General features: G+C 46.0%; 1 protein-coding gene across 1 annotated transcript in view; it reads right to left on the reverse strand.

The window, feature by feature from the left end:
• Positions 1-2,949: 2,949 nt before the first annotated feature.
• Positions 2,950-24,266, reverse strand: part of MARCHF4 (membrane associated ring-CH-type finger 4) — a 123,487-nt gene continuing 102,170 nt past the window's right edge. The window contains exon 4 of the mRNA XM_053597525.1: positions 2,950-4,690. Coding sequence (XP_053453500.1) covers positions 4,320-4,690 — 371 coding nt within the window. The 3' untranslated portion in view covers positions 2,950-4,319. The remainder of the gene's footprint in view (positions 4,691-24,266) is intronic.

Raw genomic sequence — 24,266 nt, forward strand, 5'->3', positions numbered from 1 at the left:
CACATCATTACCCCTAGGAATTGGTTACTATCACATCAAACCATGCCGTTATCCTGTCATACATCTGGATCTCATGTGCAAAACAAGGGAATAGCAGTGAATGATCTCCTAGAGATTAAAAAATTCTATGATTTTTAGAATTCCTGTGCATAAGATGGTGACAGATCTGATTTTCCCAAGAGACAGGGACAAGGCCTCATATCTGTGGAGTTCTTCTAAATGCTGAGTGTGACTAAAGCCCCCCACCTCCCTCCCTGCACCACTCACTCAGACTCAGCCAGGACAAAAGTCTAGTCCACAAATAGGATCCTTTACTACATTTTTTTTTTTTTTTTTTTTTTTTGCAGGAGGAAAGGCCTCTTTGAATCTTTATGGAACCTGGCCCTTTGCCCATAAAAGTGTAGTTGAACTATTTCTATTGCCCTTTCAGAATTCCCTGTTTTCAGTTATAGCCAACTGTCTATTATAAAGGCTCCATCCCACCAAGGTATTATCTGGATAATAAAAATTGATGAAACTAGCTTCCTCCCAGCCCCTGCAGGGGACAGAAAGAGTTTATGGTTATTTATTCCCAATTTTCCCAACCTCCAAAACTTTCCTAAACTGGCCCAGATTTCCTTGAAATTGGTGTTGGCTATCCAGAGGGAATGTGATGGAGAGGTTATGATCAAAGCCAGACAGCCTATGATGTGATCCTGGCTGGTGACTATGGGCAGTTTTCTTTCTTTCTTTTCTTTTTTTTTTTGAGACAGAATCTTACTTTATTACCCTTGGTAGAGTGCAATGGTGTCACAGCTCACAGAAACCTCCAACTCTTGGGCTTAGGTGATTCTCTTGCCTCAGCCTCCCAAGTAGCTGGGACTACAGGTGCCCAACAGAATGCCCAGCTACTTTTTTGTTGCAGTTTGGCTGGGGCCGGGTTCGAACCAGCCTCCCTCAGTATATGGGGCTGGCGCCCTACTCACTTAGCTACAGGCACTGCCCACTATGGGCAGTTTTCTTAAGCTCTTGGCCTCAGTATCCACATCTGCAAATGAAGGTAGTAATGGTATCTACATCGTCAGGTTATGAAATGTTTCGGTGACTTAGTACGTGTAAAGCATTTAATTTGGTGCCTTGAACATAGTAAGTACTTTAGGCGTTAGTTAGCTGGTATCTTGTCCTGTCCATGGGCCATACTTGGCCGATGTGCAAATAAATTCTCTGGGCTACTTCTCATTGCTCTGCATAAATAACTCCAAGGGGAATTTAGACATTTATGGGGTAGTAGGAGAGATGGCTTGAGCATCTGGAAGGGCACCATGGTCTCTGGTCATCAGGGTTTACCTCTACTTTGCTGCCCATATAAAATATGTGGAGAGCAAATATATGCATATAAAATATAAACCCCTAATTCATTCACTTCTGAACCTATAAACTCCATTCCCTGAGGCTCAGAATTACCACTTTGTTGGGTGGAGAAGTCAGAACCTGAGCTCTCCTTTCTATTCTCTGACTGCCCTTGAGCTTTAGAGGGTAAGTTGAAGGAAGGAGAGGCGTGTCTCCTAGATCCCAAAGGTGCTCCTGTACTCTTCCAAGAGTGTCTTATTCATTCAAAAATACAGATGGTGCCAAAAACAGTATACGTATTTTAAGAAAGGAAAAAAAAAACATATTAAAACTGTAATAATGTATTCCAATAATGTTTGATATCTTATATATTGCATCTTGCATCTCATGTAATTGCAAAATTCAGATGCAAACTGAGTATTACAATTTTCATACTTTTTTCCCTTTCTTAACATTATACATCTTTTTGGCACCCTCTGTATTTATTGAATACTACTATGTTCCAGGCACTGTTGTAGATCTTGAAAATACAGCAATAAACAAGATAGAGGAGGTCTTTGCCATCTTGGAGTCCGCATTGCCAAGATTCAGAAAACTCCAGAATTCTATGAGAATGTGTCATGTATCTCTCTTCTTCAGGAGGATGTATTCAGAATGATGACCCTGAATGACTGTAAGATTCTAAAGTGTCCTGTGAACCACCAAAGAGAGACAACAGCATGGCTACTATAGTTTTGGGGATGCACATGTTTTGTTGTATTCTCATATGTTTTTGGAAATAAATAGTCTACGCAGCACATCTACATAAATATGCACCTGAACAGAATGGCCTGTTCCCAGACCACACTGAAGTGGACACCCCTACCCTGCCTGGCTCATTTGCACAACAGTGCTGGGTTTTGCTTGTGTTCTTCTTGTACGTGCCCTTGGGTCTCTCACAATTATTACGTTCTTCTAACCCTAAGGACTGTGAGCTTTATCAGGGAGGAATCTTCCCAATCCTGGGTGCTTCCCACTGATGACACTGCCTAACCCCTTGCCAGCCCCAAGGAGGTGGCAGGTCTGGGCTGGGGGAAGAGAGAAAGGACCTTGTCTGCTGCCTCGAGGTATGTCCAAGCCTCTCACAGACCTGAGTTTTCAAAAGAAAACTGTCAGGAAGTAAGGTTCTAGCACCCCTCTTCTGCAGCTCTCCCAGCTTCTGTGAAATGTCCCGATAGGATGGCGCCCCCCAAACCTCCTCCCAGCACTAGTGGTCTCTGCTTCTCTCCTTGGCAGAACACTGGTGAGACTCTGGAAGTTGTTCCTCTTTTTGACCGGAAGGACTTCTCCTAGGAAGCCAAAAAGAGGGTGGGAGTCCCAGCACTTCACTACAGGTCCATACACGTGCGCACGTGCACACACACACGTGCGCATGCACACACGCGTGCACACACACAGGCTGAAGGGAACACCCTTGCCTGTTCTGCCTCAACTGTACCCTTTGAGGAGAAATGAAAACACACTTGATTTCTTGCAGTGGAGGAGACACGAGGAGAAAGGTAGCAGCTTACATCACAGGAAGGGTGGGGAAGAGGAAAGGAAAACTCACATATGGAAAGGGACACTAGTGGTAGGGAAAGAAATTTTATTTTCAAGCTTTTAAGAGAATATTACAAACAACAGAGAGTTTAAAAAAACCCTAAAAACTAGTTTAAAAAAGTACTTGACAGTGTCCTTTCAATACCCACGGATGATGCGGCCATTGTGCAGTGACAAGGAGAGGCTCTGCAGGTGACCCTGGGTCCTCCCTGGCAGGGTCCCAGGAAGGTGCTCCCTGCCAAGCCCCTGGACCCGCTCTGCTGCCTGGGAAGGACCAGGGCACACAAAGTGCAGAACATTTGCCAAATTGCCTCTTTGGGGAGGGCCCCAACATCAAGGAATACTTAAAGTGGTCTCCGCTCCGCGCCTTGGGGCACACTGGCCAACTTCCTCCCAACCACTGCATCTGCTCCCCTGGGAGACCCTGGGTGGGGAGTGCCCTGCCGTGGGGGGCCTGAGTCTGTGCATGTGCCAAGGCAGGAGGAGGGGACATGGCACTGAGCATGTCCTGGCCATGAGTGGAGTTGGGTTGAGAATCTCGCTCCTAGATCGACAGCTTCCAAGGCTGAAGCCACAGCGGCAAAACTGTGCTTGAGATCCCACTGGAAATCTGTACTTTTCTCTAGGCAAGTGTGCATGTGTGTATGTGTGTATGTGTGTGTGTGTGTGTGTGCATGTGTGTCCTGTAAACATCTTTGAGCCAAATCACCATAACATAAAGTAACAAGGGCACAGAACAACACCTACCTCCAAGCTTAAGCCCTCTTCAAGCCCACCGGAAATTGGAAGGCTCTCAAAGAGGAGACATACTTGTCCCTCTGGCAGCTCCATCTAACACCTCCCCCCTGCACCATCCCTCCCGGCACCATCCCCCCAGGCCCCTGTAGCTGCCAGCCATGAGAGTCAGCAATCCCGCCAGCCCAGGTGAGCCCAGAGGCCCCAAAGTCTACATGTCCCTGCCTGCCCTCACCCATCCCTCCCCTACCCAAATGCCTGCTAACAAGACCCAGGAAGAAACAGAAACCAACTCAAGGTCAGAACAGGCCACAAACACTGTTCCTGTGTGCCCCCACTGCCTCCAACCTTTGCCTCTGACACCCCCAGGTCAGTTTGGCCTCCTGCAGCCTCTGCTTCTCTCCCTTGCCTGTGGGCACACGGCCAGGGTCAGCCCGCATTGCACTTCCTCATCGAGTTTATGTTGGTTTTCATCGCTGTTCTCTGGAGAATGGCATTGACTGATAGGAAATCACAAAACCACTCCAGTGCCAGCCTCATTCTGGCTCCCCAGAGCTCCCTCCAGACCCTCCACCCTCTGCCTGCTCCCAGCATTGGCCCCTCAGCACCATTGCCCCCCCCCACCTGTCCCAGGCCTTTGGGGGCATGGACATAGCCTTCCTCCCAGGTCTGTCTTTTCACACAGTGGTGACTCTCATGACAAGTTCTCGGCTGCCGCCCGGGGGGCTCCGCTGTTCATGAGGTCTCAAGTGACTCAGGATGTGCAGGATGGTGTAAGCACAGTGGTGATGGGACGGAGGGTCTGAGGGGTGGCTGGGTTCCCGGGTGGGGCCCTGCTCAGGGGCAGGGCTGCCCACCGTTGCCTCCTCCTCCGAGGGGGGGATATTGGCCTGCGTGGATGAGGAGGTCCGGGGGTTGGTCCTGCCCCCTGACTTCTGGTCCTCCAGGTCTTTCGTCTTGTCATAGTTCAGAACTTTCCACTGCTGATTGACGGCCTGCCACCGTTTGAAGATGCGATACACGGAGGGTCCCTCGTGGATAATGAGACCTGAGGCAGCAGGGAAAGGAGAAAACAAAGGATGCGTGAGAAGAAGCAGCTTGCCACCAGGGAGAACCACGGGCCCTACACTGACACATGGACATAGGCCCCGGCCCCACTCCGAGCCATCCTAGCTTCCCAGGCTCAGCCAGTCTCCCGAGGGCAGAAGGTGGAGGGGCCGCCATCCCACAGTCATGTAACAGTTGAAAGCCTCCACGCCATGCCTTTGCCTGCTTCTTCTACTCCACCCGCTCCTTTCATGGCTCAACAACATGCAGAGTCATCCATTGAGCCACAACACAAGGCATCTTTTAATGCCTCACTGAGGCCTCGAGGCTTTGGCTCCCTTTACTGCATGTGCATGGCACCCACTACATAGCAGATATTGAATGAATCATGTGCTTTTAAAAGCGCCATAAAAGAAACCCCGTGGTCATCCCATACCTGCTGAATGTTGTCTGAAATGCCACTGGTTAACTCCTTGCAAAACCAGCCCAGTGCCACTGAAATACAAACACTCCCGGGAGAGAGAACTTAGATGTAGTCAAGACAGCCAGAGGCAGTGATGGAGTTGGAAACAGACCCCACCAGACAGCCAGGCAAATGAATATTCATTGCTTGCCTACTATGTGCCAAGGACCAGGGATACTGCAGTGAGAGGGATGAAGTCCACCCTTGGAGCACTTACATACCAGGGAAGAGACACGGTAGACATGCAAACAAACCAAGGAGGCCATTTCAGACACTGTCAAACTTCTATGAGGAAGATAAGCTAGTGTTAAATAGTGACTGCTGCTGGTGTTGGGTCCTTAAGGTGGGACAGGCCTTTTGGAGGAGGGGATACTTGAGCCGACACTTACAATGAGAAGGTGGGATCCATGTGCAGGTCTGGAGAGAGAGCACTCTGGTGTTGGGAAGTGCAAGTGCCAGGAGGGAATGGAGTGAACAAGAGTCAGAAGGTCAGTATGACCACTACAGTGAATGGGTGGGGAAGTGGAGGGAGGTGAGGTAGGCAGAGGCTGATCTATCCTCTGTTCCTTGCAGGCCATGGCAAGGAATTTGCGATTTATCCTCAGTATGGACATATGAGAGCCATTGCTGGATTTCACTGGGGAGACAAGATGATCTGATTGACCTTGATTAAGCTCACCGTGGTTCCTGTGGGAATGATAAGTTTAAGAGGCATGAGAGGAGGGGCGAAGACTGAGCAGGAAGCAATGCAGTAATTCAAGTTGGAAATGATGGCAGCCTAGACGAGGGACCCAGCAGTGGAGGCAGTGAGAAACCAGCGGAGTCAGGGTGCATGTTAGAAGGAGAGCTGGACGCCTTGCTGGCAGGTGAGATGGGAGTGAAGGGAAAAATCATGACGACTCTGAAGCTGATGGTGTCAGCAGTGGATGGGTAGGGGTGGCCTTTACTGAGGTATGGAAGGCACTGGGGTTGGGGTGTGTGTGCTGGTGGTTGTTGGTGGTGGGAGGGTGTGTATTAGCTTCCCATGGCTGCTGTGACAGATGACCACACATTTAGTGGCTTAGAAGAACATGGATATTTTCTTATAGTTCTGGCAATCGGAAACTGAAAAATCAATCTTTCTGGGTTAGTGTGAAGGTGTCAGTCAGGGTACCTGCTGGTTCTTTCTGGAAGCTTTGAGGGAAGAATCAGTTTCCTTGCCTTTCTAGGCATCTAGAAGTTGCCTGTATTTAATTTTTTGCTGTTTCCTTGCATCACGCCAACATCTTTCTTCTGTTGTCACATCTCCTGCTACTCTTCTGTCATCAAATCGCCCTCTGCTTTCTTCTTATAAGAACACTTAGATTTAGAGGTGAGCAAGATGGCGGCCGAGTAACAGCTTCCCTGCAACTGGGCACGATGAATCTGGGGAGATAAGACTCCAGGCATCTCTGGCTGGTGGGATCTGCCTATAATCATCCTTTCGAGGATACAGGGAGTCAGCAAGGGACTTCTGGACTCCAAGACAAGGACAAAAACAGTGGAAAACTGGCAAGTGGTTGCATGTGTTCAATCAACCTAATCCTGCCAGCAACCGTAAATACAAGCAGCAGTGAGACTACAAACTGGAAAGCCCTTACCTGTGAACTATTTCAGTGTTTTTGGACTTGGCACTCAGTTGAACTGCCTTGGGGAGAGCTTGAGCAGTAGTGTGGAGAACTTTGGGCATTGTCTAGAGCCCCAGACTGAGCCGCTGAGATGGACAAAGCTAATAGTGTTCCGCTGTGGGCCGCAGGAAGCCATTGTGAGAGAACTGCCCCGGGAGGCTATGCACTCAGGGTCGCAGAGCAAGGATCGAGTGGGAGCTAGTAACTAGTGACTGAGTAGCCTAAAGGTGGGGACTGAGATGCCTAATAGCCTTAACCCTCAGGGGCAGAGTGAGACCAGTTTTGGCACACTGGAGCCTCAGGCTGTTGCCCTGGGTAGAGTGCCATGGCGTGACAGCTCATAGCAACCTCATACTCCTAGGCTTGGCATTGCCTACACCTCCATAAGAGCTGCACCACGACCCCCGACCCACGATCCACGCCCGCTGGGCCTCCGCATGCCCTGACCAGGAACTGTGGGAGCAGCACAACCCTGCATCCTCCCTCTTGTACCCTCCCTACCTCCACACCAGCCCGCTCATCTGGCCAGTGACTCTAGTAGCCCTGTGCCCTCTGGAGCCCTCCCTACCTCTGCACAGAGCCCTTCTCCTGACCAGAGACTGCTGGAGCCTTGGGCTCTCTGTGCCAAAGTCACTGGGCGCCAGGCACTCCCAGAACCATGCGCACCACGTCCTGCCCTGTTGCTGGATCTGGGTGTGTCACACTCCGCAGCTGCTTCCACAACCAGAACTCCCTGGATGGGGCAGCCCCAGAGGAACTACACAGAGTGACTCCCTACAAAGATCCAGCAATAATAGAGTGATCTACTGGGGACTAATCTTGGAGAGACACCTCCCCAACTCTGAGGACAGCCAGAGGCAACAGTGAAAAACAATCATGAGGGTAAATCAACAGAAAAATTCTGAATAATCAGAGTAGATCAACTAGCCCAAGGATCAATGGGGCAGACACAGCACAACATCCCATGCACAAACAAATAGCTGAGATGTCAGAAATCTAATTCAGAATCTGGATAGCAAATAAGATCGAATTAGAATTCCAAGCAGTAACCCAAAAGATATCTCAAGAATTCAACAAATTCAAAGTCCAAATGACCAAAGATTTTGACACATTGAGACAAGAAGTTGCAGCCCTCAAAGATCTGAGAAACACAGTAGAATCCCTCAGTAACAGAATGGAGCAAGCAGAAGAAAGGATTTCTGACATTGAAGACAAAGCTTTCGAACGCTCCCAAACTCTCAGAGAGGAAGAGAAATGGAGGGCAAAAACAGATCACTCTCTCAGAGAGCTCTGGGATAATTCGAAGAAAACCAATATTCATCTTATAGGGATCCCCAAAAGCGACGAAGTGGCTTCACAAGGCACGGAGTCTCTTCTTCATGAGATTATGAAGGAGAACTATCCAGACATGCCAAGAAATTCTGAAATTCAGATAGCAGACAGTTTCAGAACTCTACCATGACTCAACCCAAATAAGACATCCCCCAGACACATCATAGTCAATTTCACTAAAGTTAATATGAAGGAGAAAATTCTGAAAGCAGCCAGATGAAAGAAAACCATCACCTACAAGGGCAAGAATATTACAATAACTGCAGATCTCGCTGCTGAAACCTTTCAAGCTAGAAGAGGATGGTCATCAACTTTTAATCTCCTAAAACAAAATAACTTTCAACCCAGGATCCTGTACCCAGCTAAACTGACATTCACATGTTGAAGAAATTTGCCCTAACTAAACCAGCTCTCCAGGATATTCTCAGACCTATTCTCCATAAAGACCAGCATAACCCTCCACCACAAAAGCAAACCCACCCAGAAAATTTTGATCAAATTCCAACTTCCACAGTCGCAAAAGGATTAAAAATATCCACTGGACTCTCAAAAGGCTTATCAATATTCTCAATTAATGTGAATGGTTTAAATTGTCCTCTAAAGAGGCACAGGTTGGCTGACTGGATACAAAAACTCAAGCCAAAAAATAAAAAAAATAAAAATAAAAACTCAAGCCAGACATCTGCTGCATACAAGAATCGCATCTTACATTAAAAGACAAATATAGACTCAAGGTGAAGGGATGGTCATCTATACTCTAGGCAAATGGAAAGCAGAAAAAAGCAGGCATTGCAATCCTATTTGTAGACGCAATAGGCTTTAAGCCAACCGAAATAAGGAAGGATAAGGATGGACACTTCATATTTGTTAAAGATAATACTCAATATGATGAGATTTCAATTATTAATGTTTATGCACCCAACCAGAATGCACCTCAATTTATAAGAGAAACTCTAATAGACACGAGCAACTTGATTTCCTCTGGTTCCATAGTAATTAGAGATTTTAACACCACTTTAGCAGTGCTGGATAGATCCTCCAAAAAGAAGCTAAGCAAAGAAATTTTAGATTTAAACTTAACCATTCACATCTGGACTTAACAGACATCTACAGAACATTTCATCCCAACGAAACTGAATACACATTCTTCTCATCAGCCCATGGAACATACTCCAAAATTGACCACATCCTAGGCCACAAATCTAACCTCTGCAAATTTTAAAAAATAGAAATTACTCCTTGCATCTTCTCAGACCATCTTGGAATAAAAGTTGAACTCAATAACAACAGGAACGTGCATACCCATACAAAAACATGGAAGCTAAACAACCTTATGCTGAAGGATAGATGGGTTATAGACGAGATTAAGAAGGAAATCACCAAATTTTTGGAACAAAACAACAATCAAGACACGAATTACCAGAACCTCTGGGATACTGCAAAGGCAGTCCTAAGAGGCAAATTTATAGCACTGCAAGCCTTCCTCAAGAAAATGGAAAGAGAGGAAATTATTAATTTAATGGGACATCTCAAGCAACTGGAGAAGGAAGAATAATACTCCAACTCCAAACCCAGCAGAAGAAAAGAAATAACCAAAATCAGAGCAGAATTAAATGAAATTGAAAACAAAAGAATTATACAACAGATCAATAAATCCAAAAGTTGGTTTTTTGAAAAGATCAATAAAATAGATAAACCTTTGGCCAACCTAATCAGGAAAAAACTCTCTAATTTCATCAATCAGAAATGGCAATGATAAAATAACAACAGACCCCTCAGAAATTCAAAAAATCCTTAACGAATACTACAAGAAACTCTACTCTCAGAAATATGAAAATCTGAAAGAAATCGACCAATACCTGGAAGCACTCCACCTACCAAGACTTAGCCAGAATGAAGTGGAAATGTTGAACAGGCCTATATCAAGTTCTGAAATAGCATCCACTATACAAAATCTCCCTAAAAAGAAAAGCCCAGGGCCAGATGGCTTTACATCAGAATCCTACTAAACCTTTAAAGAAGAACTAATACCTATATTACAAAACCTCTTCCAAAATATAGAAAAAGAAGGAATATTACCCAACACATTCTATGAAGCAAACATCACCTTGATCCCCAAACCAGGGAAAGACCCAATAAGAAAAGAAAATTATAGGCCAATATCACTAATGAATATTAATGCTAAAATACTCAATAAGATCCTAACAAATAGAACCCAACAACACATTAAAAAAATTATACACCACGACCAAGTGGGATTTATCCCAGGGTCTCAAGGCTGGTTCAATATACATAAATCTAAAAATGTAATTCAGCACATAAACAAACTAAAAAATAAGAACCATATGATTCTTTCAATTAATGCAGAAAAAGATTTTGACAATATCCAGCATCCCTTCATGATCAGAACACTTAAGAAAATTGGTATAGAAGGAACATTTCTTAAACTAATACAGGCAATCTACAGCAATACCACAGCCAATATTGTATTGAATTGAGTTAAATTGAAATCATTTCCACTTAGATCAGGAACCAGGCAAGGTTGCCCATTGTCTCCATTGCGCTTTAACATTGTAATGGAAGTTTTAGCCATTGCAATTAGGGAAGAAAAGGCGATCAAGGGTATCCACACAGGGTCAGAAGATATCAAACTTTCACTCTTCGCAGATGACATGATCGGATATCTGGGATTCTACTACACTAGGGATTCTACTACAAAACTTTTAGAAGTGATCAAGGAATACAGCAATGTCTCAGGCTACAAAATCAACACCCATAAATCTGTAGCCTTTATATATACCAACAATAACCAAGCCAAAGAAACAGTCAAGGACTATATTCCTTTCACAGTAGTGCCAAAGAAGATGAAATATTTGGGAGTATACCTAACAAAGGACGCAAAAGATCTCTATAAAGAGAACTATGAAACTTTAAGAAAAGAAATAGCTGAAGATGTTAACAAATGGAAAAACATACCATGTTCATGCCTGGGAAGAATCAACATTGTGAAAATGTCTATACTACCCAAAGCAATATATAAGTTTAATGCAATTCCTATTAAAGCTCCATTGTCATATTTTAAAGATCTTGAAAAAATAATACTTTGTTTTATATGGAATCAGAAAAAACCTCGAATAGCCAAAACATTACTCGGCAATAAAAACACAGCAGGAGGAATCATGCTACCAGACCTGAGACTGTACTATAAATCGATAGTGATCAAAACAGCATGGTAGTGATCAAAAGCAGAGAAGTAGATGTCTGGAACAGAATAGAGAAGCAAGAGATGAATCTAGCTACTTACCATTATTTGATCTTTGACAAGCCAATTAAAAACATTCAGTGGGGAAAAGATTCCCTATTTAATAAATGGTGCTGGGTGAACTGGCTGGCAACCTGTAGAAGACTGAAACTGGACCCACACCTTTCACCATTAACTAAGATAGACTCTCACTGGATAAAAGATTTAAACTTAAGACATGAAACTATAAAAATACTTGAAGAAAGTGCAGGGAAAACTCTTGAAGGAATCGGTCTGTGTGAATATTTTATGAGGAGGACTCCCCAGGCAATTGAAGCAGTATCAAAAATACACTACTGGGACCTGATCAAACTAAAAAGCTTCTGCACAGCCAAGAACATAGTGAGTAAAGCAAGCAGACAGCCCTCAGAATGGGAGAAAACATTTGCAGGTTATACCTCCGATAAAGGTCTAATAACCAGAATCCATAGAGAACTCAAACGTATTAGCAAGAAAAGAGCATGTGATTCCATCTCAGGGTGGGCAAGGGACTTGAAGAGAAACTCCTCTGAAGAAGACAGACGCATGATCTACAAACACATGAAAAAAAGCTCATCATCTTTAATCATCAGAGAAATGCAAATCAAAAGTACTTTGAGATATCACCTAACCCCAGTAAGAGTAGCCCACATAACAAAATCCCAAAACCAGAGATGTTGGCGTGGATGTGGAGAAAAGGACACACTTCTACACTCCTGGTGGGAATGCACACTAATACGGTCCTTCTGGAAGGATGTTTGGAGAATACTTAGAGATCTAAAAAATAGACCTGACATTAGATCCTATAATTCCTTTACTAGGTTTATACCCAGAAGACCAAAAATCACAATATAACAAAGACATCTGTACCAGAATATTTATTGAAGCCCAATTCATAATTGCTAAGTCATGAAAGAAGCCCAAGTGCCCATTAACCCACGAATGGACTAGCAAATTGTGGTACATGTATACCATGGAATATTATGCAGCCTTAAAGAAAGATGGATGGGATTACACCTGCGGTGCATCTTACAAGGGCATATGTGAAACTTAGTAAATGTGGGATGTAAACGTCTTAATGCAATAACTAAGAAAATGCCAGGAAGGCTATGTTAACCAGTATGATGAAAATATGTCAAATGGTCTATGAAACTAGTGTATGGTGCCCCATGACCACAGTAATGTACACAGCTATGATTTAATAAATAAATAAATAAATAAATAAATAAAAAGAAAGATGGAGACTTTACCTCTTTCATGTTTACATGGATGGAGCTTGAACATATTCTTCTTAGCAAAGTATCTCAGGAATGGAAGAAAAATATCCAATGTACTCAGCCCTACTATGAAGCTAAATTATAGCTTTCACATGAAGACTATAACCCAACTATAGCACAAGACTATGAGGAAATGGCCAAGGAAGGGGAAGGGAGGGGGGAGGTTAGGGTGGAGTGAGGGTAATGGGGGGGGCCACACCTACGGTGCATCTTAGAATGGGTACAGGTGAAACTTTCTAAAGGCAGAATACAAATGTCTACATACAATAACTAAGAAAATGCCATGAAGGCTACATTGAACAGTTTGATGAGAATATTTCAGATTGTATATGAAACCAGCACATTGTACCCCTTGATTGCACTAATGTACACAGCTATGATTTAACAATAAAAAAATATGTATTAAAAAAAAGGAACACTTAGATTTAGAGTCTACCTGAATAATCTAGGACAATGTCCCCATTTCAAGAGCTTCTTTCCATGTAAGGTAGCATTAACAAGTTTGAGTATTAGGACTTGGACTTCTTTGGGGGCCACTACTTTGGTCTCCAGTGATTAATAGTTATATTTTGATCATGGTAAAGTTATAAGTCCGACAGATATCCAGCTGGTAGGGTCTGGTGGGCAAGTGTACATATGAGCCTGAAGTTTAAGGAGAGGTCTGGCTGGAGAAAGAACATGAGTATAGAGGTGGAATTTGAAGATGTGGGGAAGCACAGATCTCCCAGAAAGAAAAGAAGGCCAGTGGCAGAGCCCTGGGCTTTGGGTGTTTATAAGTTTGCTGGAGGCTTTGGTGGAGATAGAACCAGCACAGAAGGGTCTGAAGTGGCAACCAGTGGATAGAAGTAAGATTAGCAAGTGTGGAAACCCAGAAGTCTGGAGAAGGATGTGTTTCAAGAAAGAGCGTGCAATAATTCTGTTAAATGCTATTGAGAAGTCTGCCCAAGAAAAATGAGAAGCAGCCATTTGTTCAGGGGCACAGACAGAGATGGAACAATAGAACAATAGAAATGTCAATAGGAAAATTGGGTAGTTCACATTCAAGTGCACCTTTTTCTCACGTGAAGTCATCAGCTAGAGTGGAAGGGACAAGCAGAGGACGTGTAGAAGACCGGTGGAGAGAGGAAATCGTAGGAGACAATTATCTTGGAAAGTAGGAGAGTGACTTTACAAGGGCGATGTACTAGGGCAGTAGTTCTCAACCTTCCTAATGCCTCCTAAGGCCGCGACCCTTTAATACAGTTCCTCATGTTGTGGTGACTCCCAACCATACAATTATTTTCGTTGCTACTTCATAACTGTACTTTTGCTACTGTAATGAATCATAATGTAAATATCTGATATACAGGATGTATTTTCATTGTTACACAGGGGTCATGAGCCACAGGTTGAGAACCATTGTGCTAGGGTTGCCTCATTGTGTTGTGTGGCCACTTGAGATTTGCTCCCATCCCTGTGAAGAGAGCCTAGCCATTGGTGCTGTGATTTTTCTCCAGACTTTCAAGCTGCTTGCTCACGTGCATGTGTAGGATGAGAATAAAGTTGAGTTTACTTAGTGGAGTGTTTCTCATAATAGACCATGGACCCCGGACTGGGAAAGAAGGAGGAACACAAAAGGTAAAGGACGGATGAAAAGTGGAGAGAGGTCGGGTCAACAGTGGGACTCCCCTGGAGTCAAACTGCAAAGATTGGGGGCAGTGATGGCCGGAGAGTGATGTTAAACTCTAGATTTTGGAAGTGCAGTGGTCACTGGTCACTACGGGGTGATTAGAGGTTGAGGTGCACTGGAGAAAAAGGTCTTTGGAGTAAAAGAGTCAGGGAGCTGGAGAAATTAATGCATCAGCCCTCCTCAGTGCTATCAGACCAATGTCCCCTTCGTATAGCAAATATATTTTAATGTCCCCTTTTCAATGCAGAAATATTGTAAGCTACCATGATTTAAAAAAAAATTAACATAGCTCCCTAACAAATAATGTAAAAAAAATATAAAAAGACGTAATTTATAATAAGACAATATAAAAGTCAATTTTATATTATATAGTTTACAGGCAAACAAGTGAACTCCATCCATTTCCAACATGGCTTCAAGGGGATGGTTGGAGAACCTCTGATCTCCACAGATGCTCAGACAGGGAGGTGAGAGGAAGCACAGGAGCCAGCTGCATCAAGGCATGTGAGGACCAGGCAGCAGCCAGTGACAGCACTGAGAAGGGAGAAACTGGTACAGAAAGGGGGAGACTCTGAGGATGAAGGAAGAGCTGTGGTTTGGGGAGGGAATGGACCTCCAGACCCCACAGACACGGCGTGTGGGAGATGAGCAGCCGCACTGGAGACAGTGTGAGGGAAACAGTGTCCTCAGGGGACAGTGCCCGTTGGGGGCATCACAGGGACATAGAGAGAAGAGGTCGATAATGATGGACACAGTTAAGGGGCTAGAAAGGGGGTCAGAGGAAGGGATGAGCAGACAGGGAAAGGGGGACTGTCTACACAGCGAGGGTGTCAGGAGAATGAGAGGTGGAGAGGAAGGTGAGAGGGGATGTGAGGCCTGGTGGGGTCTGTCCCACAGGAGACGATGTCCAGGAGAGGAGCAGATAGCCACCCTAGCCTCTGCCACATCGAGCCAAGGTCTGGACAGAAACACCCCAAGCCTCTCCCGTCTCTAGCACGCTGTGATTCTAGGGGCCCACAGCAGCCACCTACACCACTTCTTCCTTCAGTATTCCTAGTTTCTGAAATCACACTTTGCTGGATACGTCTTCAAACATACACTGGACAAGGGAGACAGAGTCTCAGTGACTCCAAGCCCTTTCTTCCCACCATATCCCTTTGAAGATAGAATGAGGGGAAGGACCATCTCCCTGAAAAACCAACAACACAAGATACTCTTGCCCTTATAATTTTGGTGGGCTCATAAGTTTCCTGAAGACCACCTATGGAGGTTCTGATCTGGTCTGATAGATTCTGGACAAGGAGACGTCCTCTCCGTCCCACTCTCTCACCCTCTCCCACATGCGCCCATGCCCATCGTTTCTTTTTACATTATTATTATTATTATTTTGAGACAGAGTCTTGTTCTGTTGCCCAGGCTAGAGAACTGTGGCATCATAGCTCACAGCAACCTCAAATGTCTGGGCTCAAGCCATCCTCTTGCCTCAGCCTCCTGAGTAGCTGGGACTACAGGTGTGTGCCATAAGGCTCAGCTAGTATTTTTATTTTTAGTAGATACGGGGTCTCACTCTTGCTCAGGCTGGTCTTGAACTCCTGTGTTCAATGGTCCACCTCAGCCTCCCAGTGCCAGGATTACAGGTGTGAGCCATTGCACCTGGCTCGTGCCTAGTATTTCTGCCCACCTTTTCAATGTGCAACTGACTACGCTTGACATCGAAGTTGTCCATTTGTCCAATCATTCCGCAAGCCTTGTGTGAACATCAGTGTACTCTTTCTCCAGAGTGTAAGCCCTTCGAGGACAGCGGCCAGGTCTGGCTGGGTCTCCAGCAGCAAATGCAATCCAAGGAGTGCAACAAAGCCAGGTGATGGGAGGAGGGGGTCCAGGGAGAGAAGCGGGGTCTTTTGGAGTCCCGGACTCACTCTTTCCAGTAAGAGCTACTGCACTTGATTCTTAATTAGCTTCTGGATCAGACAGTTTTACCCTGATTGAAGAGGGTGACTTAAATTTTTTATATGAATGCCACCTTCCAATTAGCTAACTGTCTCATGTTCGGGAAGTAATTAAACCATTTTAATGGGTAGGTGGCTGAAGGGGAGGAAGGCACACCTGTTTTTCTAGATAATTCAGATCCACTCCCCTCAGTCTTCTGGCTGCTGCCTCCATCTCTAGGAATTACACTTGCATTCCTAGGGGGTCAGGACACCAAAACAATGGGGGAAGATGGGTGGGGCTCACCTGAACAGGGCAGGTGACCTGGGTGAGGTTGAAGAGGTGAGAAAGAAGGAAGAGGGGTGAGGCAGAGCAGATAGGGGGAAAGACTGAATTAGATTAAGAGGCTCCTGATGAAGGGAGACAGAAGCAGCCAGGGGAGAAAATGGGAAACCGGGATGCATGGTCAAATAGGAAACCCAGGCGGTTTTGATTAAGTCCTTTTCTGTGTTTTAAAATTTTAATTAAACAGGCTCAGCGCCTGTAGCTCAGTGGCTAGGACGCTGGCCACATACACGGGGGCTGGTGGGTTCAAACCCAGCCCAGGCCTGCCAAACAACAATGACAACTACAACCAAAAAACAGCCGGGCGTTGTGGCAGGAGCCTGTAGTCCCAGCTACTCGGGAGGCTGAGACAAGAGAATTGCTTAAGCCCAAGGATTTGAGGTTGCTGTGAGCTGTGACGCCATAGCACTCTATCAAGGGTGACATAGTGAGTCTCTGTCTCCCAAAAAAAAAAAAAAATTTTTTTTAAATTAAACAGTTACCTAGCAACTAGCTACAATGCACCCAACCTGGGCTCTCTTTGTGGGAAATTCAGCACCAGAAGGATCGCCACCTTCATCTCTCTGTCTCTCTCCCGTCCAGGGCTCCTCTTCCTCATCTGGCTGTGGTGTCAAAGTCCCCCTCTCCACCACCCCCACCTCCTACCAGTGTCCTGGTCTATGTGGCATGAAAGTAGCAGACAATTCTAGGAGAGGGCTTTTCCAACTTTAGTGTATCAGGGAGCCTGTTTAAACAGATTTTCAAGCTGCAACCTCCCCGGCCCCAGAGAATTCTGGGCTGAGAATTTGCATTTCTAAGAAACCTCAGGTAAAGCTGATCCTGCTGTGTGTGGACTGCCTTTGAGTACTGTTGCCTAGAATATGGTCTTTATCTCTGTTCACTGCCTCACAGAAAGCTCTATATTTTGATCAAAAATGAGCCGTAAGTAATTTTGAAAAAATAATCTACTTCCAGATGTGACAGACACAAAAACGTAGAGTGAGTGAAGAAATGATTATATCTTTGGGCCCCACAATTTGGTAATCCAGTGAGAATGCATTAAGCCTTCAGAGTGTCTGCCACTTGCCAGCCTTGTGGCTTTAGGTGAGTGACATCCTCTTTCTGGGGCTCAGTTTTCTCATCTGTAAATTGGGACCAATGTTCCTTTCCTCACAGGGCTGTTATGAGAGTAAATGAGGAAGTGCGTCCTGTGTGCTGACGCCTGGCACACATTTAACACTTCATGTCACGTCATCGTGATGGTTGTGGAGAGACTGCGGGACACAGGAAAAGCCCCACTCACAGCTCTTCCTCCTTCGTTGCCTGCCTCATCCCGAATAAAGCTCCTGTCCTTTCATCTCCTCAGCCTCGGACTGAGTCATTGTTTCTAGATGGACAACAAGCTAGAGCTGAGTGCGTGCCTTAAAGACCAGTTCAGTACCTGCACCCTCCCTCCCACTGCCAGGAATCTCCAGTAGTGACTTTGAGGGGTGCTCCCCTCCCCCACAGACATCCCCCTGTCAGATGGGGGGGACTCTGTATCTTACCCTGAAGCCCCACCACTGCCAAACACTCATCTTCCAGGGCCCAGCCCTGCTCGGAACCTGGACTAAAGAACATACCAGGCAAGCCTGGGGGAGAAAGAAACATCACTGGGCTCAGGGGTGCTGCTGGGAGACACCAGACTGGGGACGCCTCCACCTTGTGTTCTCCACGGGGACATCTTCATGCTTCTCACAGGTGTGGCCAGCCTGCATTTCATGTAAGTTCTTAAAATGTTACCAAAGAAGTCCATGTAAACAAACGCGCCCAAACCTTCTCTATCTAATAGGAGTTTTATCTTTTAAAAGATTACCCTTGGGAACTGGGGTAGTTTCCCCAACCGGGCAATCCCAGTCAGAACACGTCTAGAGATTTCTGAATGGGATCTGCCTTCTGTGGCAGAGGAGGCTAACCGTTCCCCAAAAGTCCACATTCCTCTTCCTTAGGATGGAGTTTGCACTGAGAAGGAATTATATTTTGTAGCTTTTTGCACCCAAGTGAGGCCAGGTGATGAGTATTGAATGTGAACACAGGTCAGGTCAACATTTAAGAAATGGGTATTGAGGGAAAAATGGATGGAGGTGGGGGAGGAGGATGATTCACTCATGATCACTCATATTTTCTTTATTTTCATTTTTGAGATAGGGTCTCTCTCTGTAATCCAGGCTGGAGTGCAGTGGCATGATCATACCTCACTGTAATCACAAACTCCTAGGCTCAAGCGATCCCCCTGCCTCAGCCTCCTGAGTAGTTGAGACTACAGGCTTCCACCATCATGCCCGGCTCATTTTTCTATTTTTTATAGAGATGAGTGTCTCACTCTTGCTTAGCCTGATCTCAAACTCCTGGCTTCAAGGGATCCTCCTGCGCTGGCCTCCCAGAGTGCTAGAATGAAAGGTGTTACCCCCACACCGGGTCACCTCTTGTGTTTTCTACAATTTGGAGGCAAAAGATCAAAAGCTTGAGGGGCTAGTGAAGCCACAGATGGAAAAAGCTTGGGTTCTGAATTGCCGTGTGGAAGAGAATCTCCCACTGCTCAGGAATTCCCATTGGGTTAAACCATTGACATGTCGGGCTCGTTTTTTAACCTGCTGAAGTTACCCGAACTCTACCTTCAGTGCTAGGGTAAAGGCCAGAAAACAAGTTTCTGGTTTGATAGCACGTTTCATGTTGTCCCCAAAATGTATCAGCTGACTTGAGCGCCCAGCTTATTTATCAGATTAGGGCTATTTCTAGCCACAAACCCCTGCCAATGGGCAGACATGTCACTCGTGAATCTCTTCTGTGCCAATGACAGTTCCCAAGAGATGTTCCTAAAATATCTTGAGCTTTGTCAGCACAACTGGAGTAAGTGAAGTGCCTCCCTAGGAGTCTCCTTTGCAGGGGACACTGCTCATTTGGCATATCTGCTTCTCAATCAGTCATCTCCATCTCTGAGCTTCCAGCAGTTTAGCTGTGGAGAGAGGCGGCCGTGCACAGGAAGCCCCAGGTGGGAGGGAAGGAGCTGTCAGGGAATCCAGGAAACTGGACAAGCCATGTGCAGACAGCACAGCGTGGGCGGATGTCATCTTGTCCATGTCTGCTACTGATGCTTCACACGTCAGCCACTTGGCCCAGCTGTGTGTTACTGGGGATCCCCTACTGTCAGCATCGTCAGCCTCCCAGGGCCCTGATGTCTTCTCACAACAGATGCAACTTCCCAGTCCTAGGATGTCAGCCCTGGGAGGTCCTTGGAGGTTATCGGGCTCAACCCTCTCTTTTTATAGATGAGGCAACTAGTTGCAGAGAGAGGAAGTAACTTGCCTAAGATTATGTGGGAGGGCAATGGCTACTGACCGGGATGTCTGGCGTCCTAATTTGTTTTACTGCGTCAGGTTGCCTCTGGCAAATGTTTAAAGTTTCCAAGTCAGGGAATTAAAAGGTTTGATAAGTGGAGTCACTTCTAGCCAAAAGGAGAGAAGAAAGGAAGGAATCTCTGTGGCATATGTCTGTTTTGTAGTTCATGTGAATATAAAATTAGGTTTGAAAAAAATGTTTTTACAATCCTGCTGCCCTGCCCCTTGCCTTTTGCTATAAAATGAGATTTAAATCCTTTTATCTCAGAGGACAGGGGCCGGACACTGGAAAGAGCCTCAGGAGACCTCACACAGAAGCTTTCACACAGAATTTTTCTATCATTTTGTTAATTAGCATATCTCCCTGTTTTAAAGCTTTGGAAGTGATCTCAGAAACACTCCCCTCCTTCCTCTTTCTCCAACCCCATTCCACTCACAAGTAAAAAACAAACATGAAGAGGATGAGGTCCTCATTTTTATAGAGTTGATTTTGTTGTGGCCCATCTCTTAGGTCTGTGGAGTAAAAAAAAAAAAAAAATGTTTTTTGGTGCCAAAGCCCTTAATTAATTTGCTCTTGTTAAATCCTAATAACTTGACCCACTGGAGCAGAGAATGCTCCATTTGTTGCTGGGAGGCTGTGTCAGCTTCTCTGCTGTAGAGGACAGCGTCATTAGTGATGACGGGAGAGGAGGCAGGTGGAAGGATGTTAGCTGTAATAAGATCTTCTCATCCAGGGGATCTGGGGGAGGGAGCCAAGACCCTTCCCTCAAGGGTGCTGCCAGAATAAGAGCAGACTTCTGATTCTGTGAAGGTCCAGGGTCAGGCTCTCTCTGCATCTAGGCTGTGGCTGGACTCAGGTTTCCGCAGCTTCTGGGAACCTCCATCGAGAGCCCACCCTGGCCACGTGCTCCCTACCCCGGGTCACTGACAGCTCTTCCTACTCCTTTGAATGTGTACCTCATTCAGCCTGAGGGTGGGACTGCTATGCCATCTCACAGATGAGGAAAGGAAAGCAGAGAGAAGTGGTGCCAATCCCCCCGGTCACAAAGTTAGTAAGGAATGAGAGAGATGTGGTCCCAAGCACCAGCCATTCTGTGGCACCGCTACTGTCCTGTAGACCCGCCGCTCTGGCCTTTGTGATTCAGTCCCTTCTATGGTCCCTCATTCCCTGCCTTCACCCATCCCTTAAATCTTTACTGTCCCCCAGTTCTCTGCCTTTAGTCATCTACTCTCTAAACATTCCTATGTTATCTCATCAAAACCCGCAGCTTCACTCACCTCCCATGTTGACCTCCAGATCTGTCCAGTCTTATTATTCAGCTGCTTACAGAAAGCCAAGGGTGCAGCGCAGATTCTCAGTTCTCCCTCATCACCACTCCCCACCCCATCATCACCCCGCCCATTGTCAGAACAGGCCCGGGGCCTCCAGTATCCTCCTCTGCATCATGGGAGGGGGCCCCTTGTGTGCTATAAAAGGCCCCCTCGCTCCTTCTATCCTGTCTCAGCAATGCCTTCTGCTCCTTGTAGTTCTGTGTGTCTTGTTTCTCTTCAACTGCAAACTCTTGGCTTAAGAACTAGTTCTTGCCTCTCTGCCTGGATTTTAGTCTAGAGATGGTCCTTTGGTTTTGAAGCCCATGCCATGGACATGCTCTTTGGTTGTCCTTTGTCCCATCCATTGCTCAACCCATTCCCATGCTCAGCTGCAGTGTCCAGTCCCTGCTCAAGCCACAGCTGGGGGCTCCCACTCTCCTGGAAGGGATCTAGTGATCCTATCAAATATACATCCCACGTACCTCTCAGGGGCATCCCTATACTTCTTCCCCACTGCCCTGTATCCCTTTGCTTCCTGCTTAAACTGTTATAAACATTTTCCAACTGGTCTCTCTCATTCAGCCTGTCCAGCTCTGACCCATTCTCTCCATAGATGCCAGAGTTATCAGTTTAAAATATATATCTGATCTTGGGTGGCGCCTGTGGCTCACTGAGTAGGGCGCCGGCCCCATATACTGAGGGTGGCAGGTTCAAACCCACCCCCGGACAAACTGCAACAACAACAAAAGTAGCCAGGCATTGTGGTGGGTACCTGTAGTCCCAGCTACTTGAGAGGCTGAGGCAAGAGAATCACCTAAGCCCAGGAGCTGGAGGTTGCTATGAGCTGTGACCTGTGATGCCACTGCACTCTATGGTGGGCAACAAAGTGAGACTCTGTCTCTTTTTTTTTTTTTTTTTTGTAGAGACAGAGTCTTATTTTATGGCCCTCGGTAGAGTGCTGTGGCGTCACACAGCTCACAGCAACCTCCAACTCCTGGGCTTAAGCGATTCTCTTGCCTCAGCCTCTCAAGTAGCTGGGATTACAGGCACCCGGCACAACGCCTGGCTATTTTTTGGTTGCAATTTGGCTGGGGCCGGGTTTGAACCCGCCACCCTCGGTATATGGGGCCGGCGCCCTACTCACTGAGCCACAGGTGCCGCCCGAGACTCTGTCTCTAAAAAAAAAAAAAATGTATATATATACACACACAGACACACCTAATCACACTTCTTTCCCATTTAAAATTTTACCAGTGCCTCGCCATCACCACAGGGTCAAACCTGAGTTGTTCAGCACATGACTCATGACACTGTGTGCCTTGTGCCCTACCAGCCTCTCACACCTGCCCAGCACCCACCTCCGGGTCTGTGTCAAGCTGTACAAACCCTCCAAAGTTTGCTAAACACACCTGTTCGCTCCCATCTCTGTGCCTCGACACATGCTAGTTCTTCTGCCCAGAATGTTCTTCCCCCTTCTGGACAAACTTTAATTTGTCTTTTGCAACTAGCTCAAAGATCCAGTGTCTTCCCTCAGCAAGCCTTCCTGAGAAGACACTTCCCGAGAGAGCGTGCACGGCTCTCCCCTCCACTCTCCCTCGCTCTGCACTTGTGCATCCCACTGTGTTGTGATGGATTTGTGGACTTCGAGCTCTTCGAGGATGAGGAACTGTGTCCCATTCCTCCCTTTGTTAATGCTCCCGAGTTTGGGGAATGAAACACAAGGCAGCCAATAAATGGCACTGAAGGAATGGATATGACCACCCCCAGGCCCTCTGCCTAAGGTCTCTCCTCGCTTCCTCACCTCTGTGTCCAGACCTCAGTCCTCCAGCTCTTACTATGTGGGGATCAGTGATCACCTTGTCTGCCTCCTCCATGAGATGGAAAAATCCTTGAGAGCAGGTGGCTATCTTATTTCAGCATGTATACACAATGGATAAATATTTTTGAATGAATAAATGAGTAGATTCCCCATTTTCATGTTAACTAGTGAATTTTAGCCGCCCCTCCCCCCCAGTACCTTTTACCAGATTGTCCCTTAGAGAGACACACTGCCAAGTTTTATCCTGATTTCTCGGCCTCCCTCTAAGTTGGTGTCAGAGTAGCTCTGATCAAAATGGCTAAGCACCCTAACCCTGAGAACATAGGACAGGAACAGCTGGGACTCATGGAATTTCTGATTGTTACCAGCAGTCTCCCCTCCCAGGCTCTGCGTCTGCGATCTCACAAAGCGCTCAAAAAGGAAACAGGCAGTAGAGAGCAGCCTGGAATCGCAGCCACGTGTTCTCGGTCTAATCCTATGCTCCGCCCTTTGCTTAGCCGTGTGACCTGGAACACTGATGCTTTAAGCCAGCAGTTCTCAACCTGTGGGCTGTGACCCACAGGAACTGTATTAAAGGGCCGCGCCATTAGGAAGGTTGAGAACTACTGCTTTAAGGGTTTCCTCACTTGTATTCACCCTGCTTGGCTTTTTTTTTTTTTTTTTAGTAAGCTTATTTAACTTTTGATTACAGGAAAATTCTACCATTAAGCTAAAAAGTACAAGTAGGAAATCACAGCTTTCTAGGGAAGAGATCCATATTTATGGAACCCAACTCTTCAAAGGTCTGTAGACCTGCCTATTTTTTGCCCTAATAGCATCCTTAATCTCTATTTCCTTTCTTTCTTTTTTTTTTTTTTTTTATTGTTGGGGATTCATTGAGGGTATCACCCTGCTTGGCTTTTAGGGTTGTTATGCCCTTAATCAGTTCCTCTCTGTCCTTGCAGGGATGTGATGGTTTGCACTGTACACAGTAACTTACATTTGGCTTTCACAGTGGCATGCACTGGTCTAGAAAGTTAGGGCTCTAAACAGAGAAATGCTTTGTCTGTAGAGACTGCTGTATCAGTAAACGCACAACCCTCTGCTGTGTACAACCAGGCCCAACACCACCATCCTCCACTCCAGAGCTGAGCCACAGCAGACAGGGAAC

The sequence above is a fragment of the Nycticebus coucang genome, chromosome 7, assembly GCF_027406575.1.
Source record: "Nycticebus coucang isolate mNycCou1 chromosome 7, mNycCou1.pri, whole genome shotgun sequence".
NCBI lineage: Eukaryota > Metazoa > Chordata > Mammalia > Primates > Lorisidae > Nycticebus > Nycticebus coucang.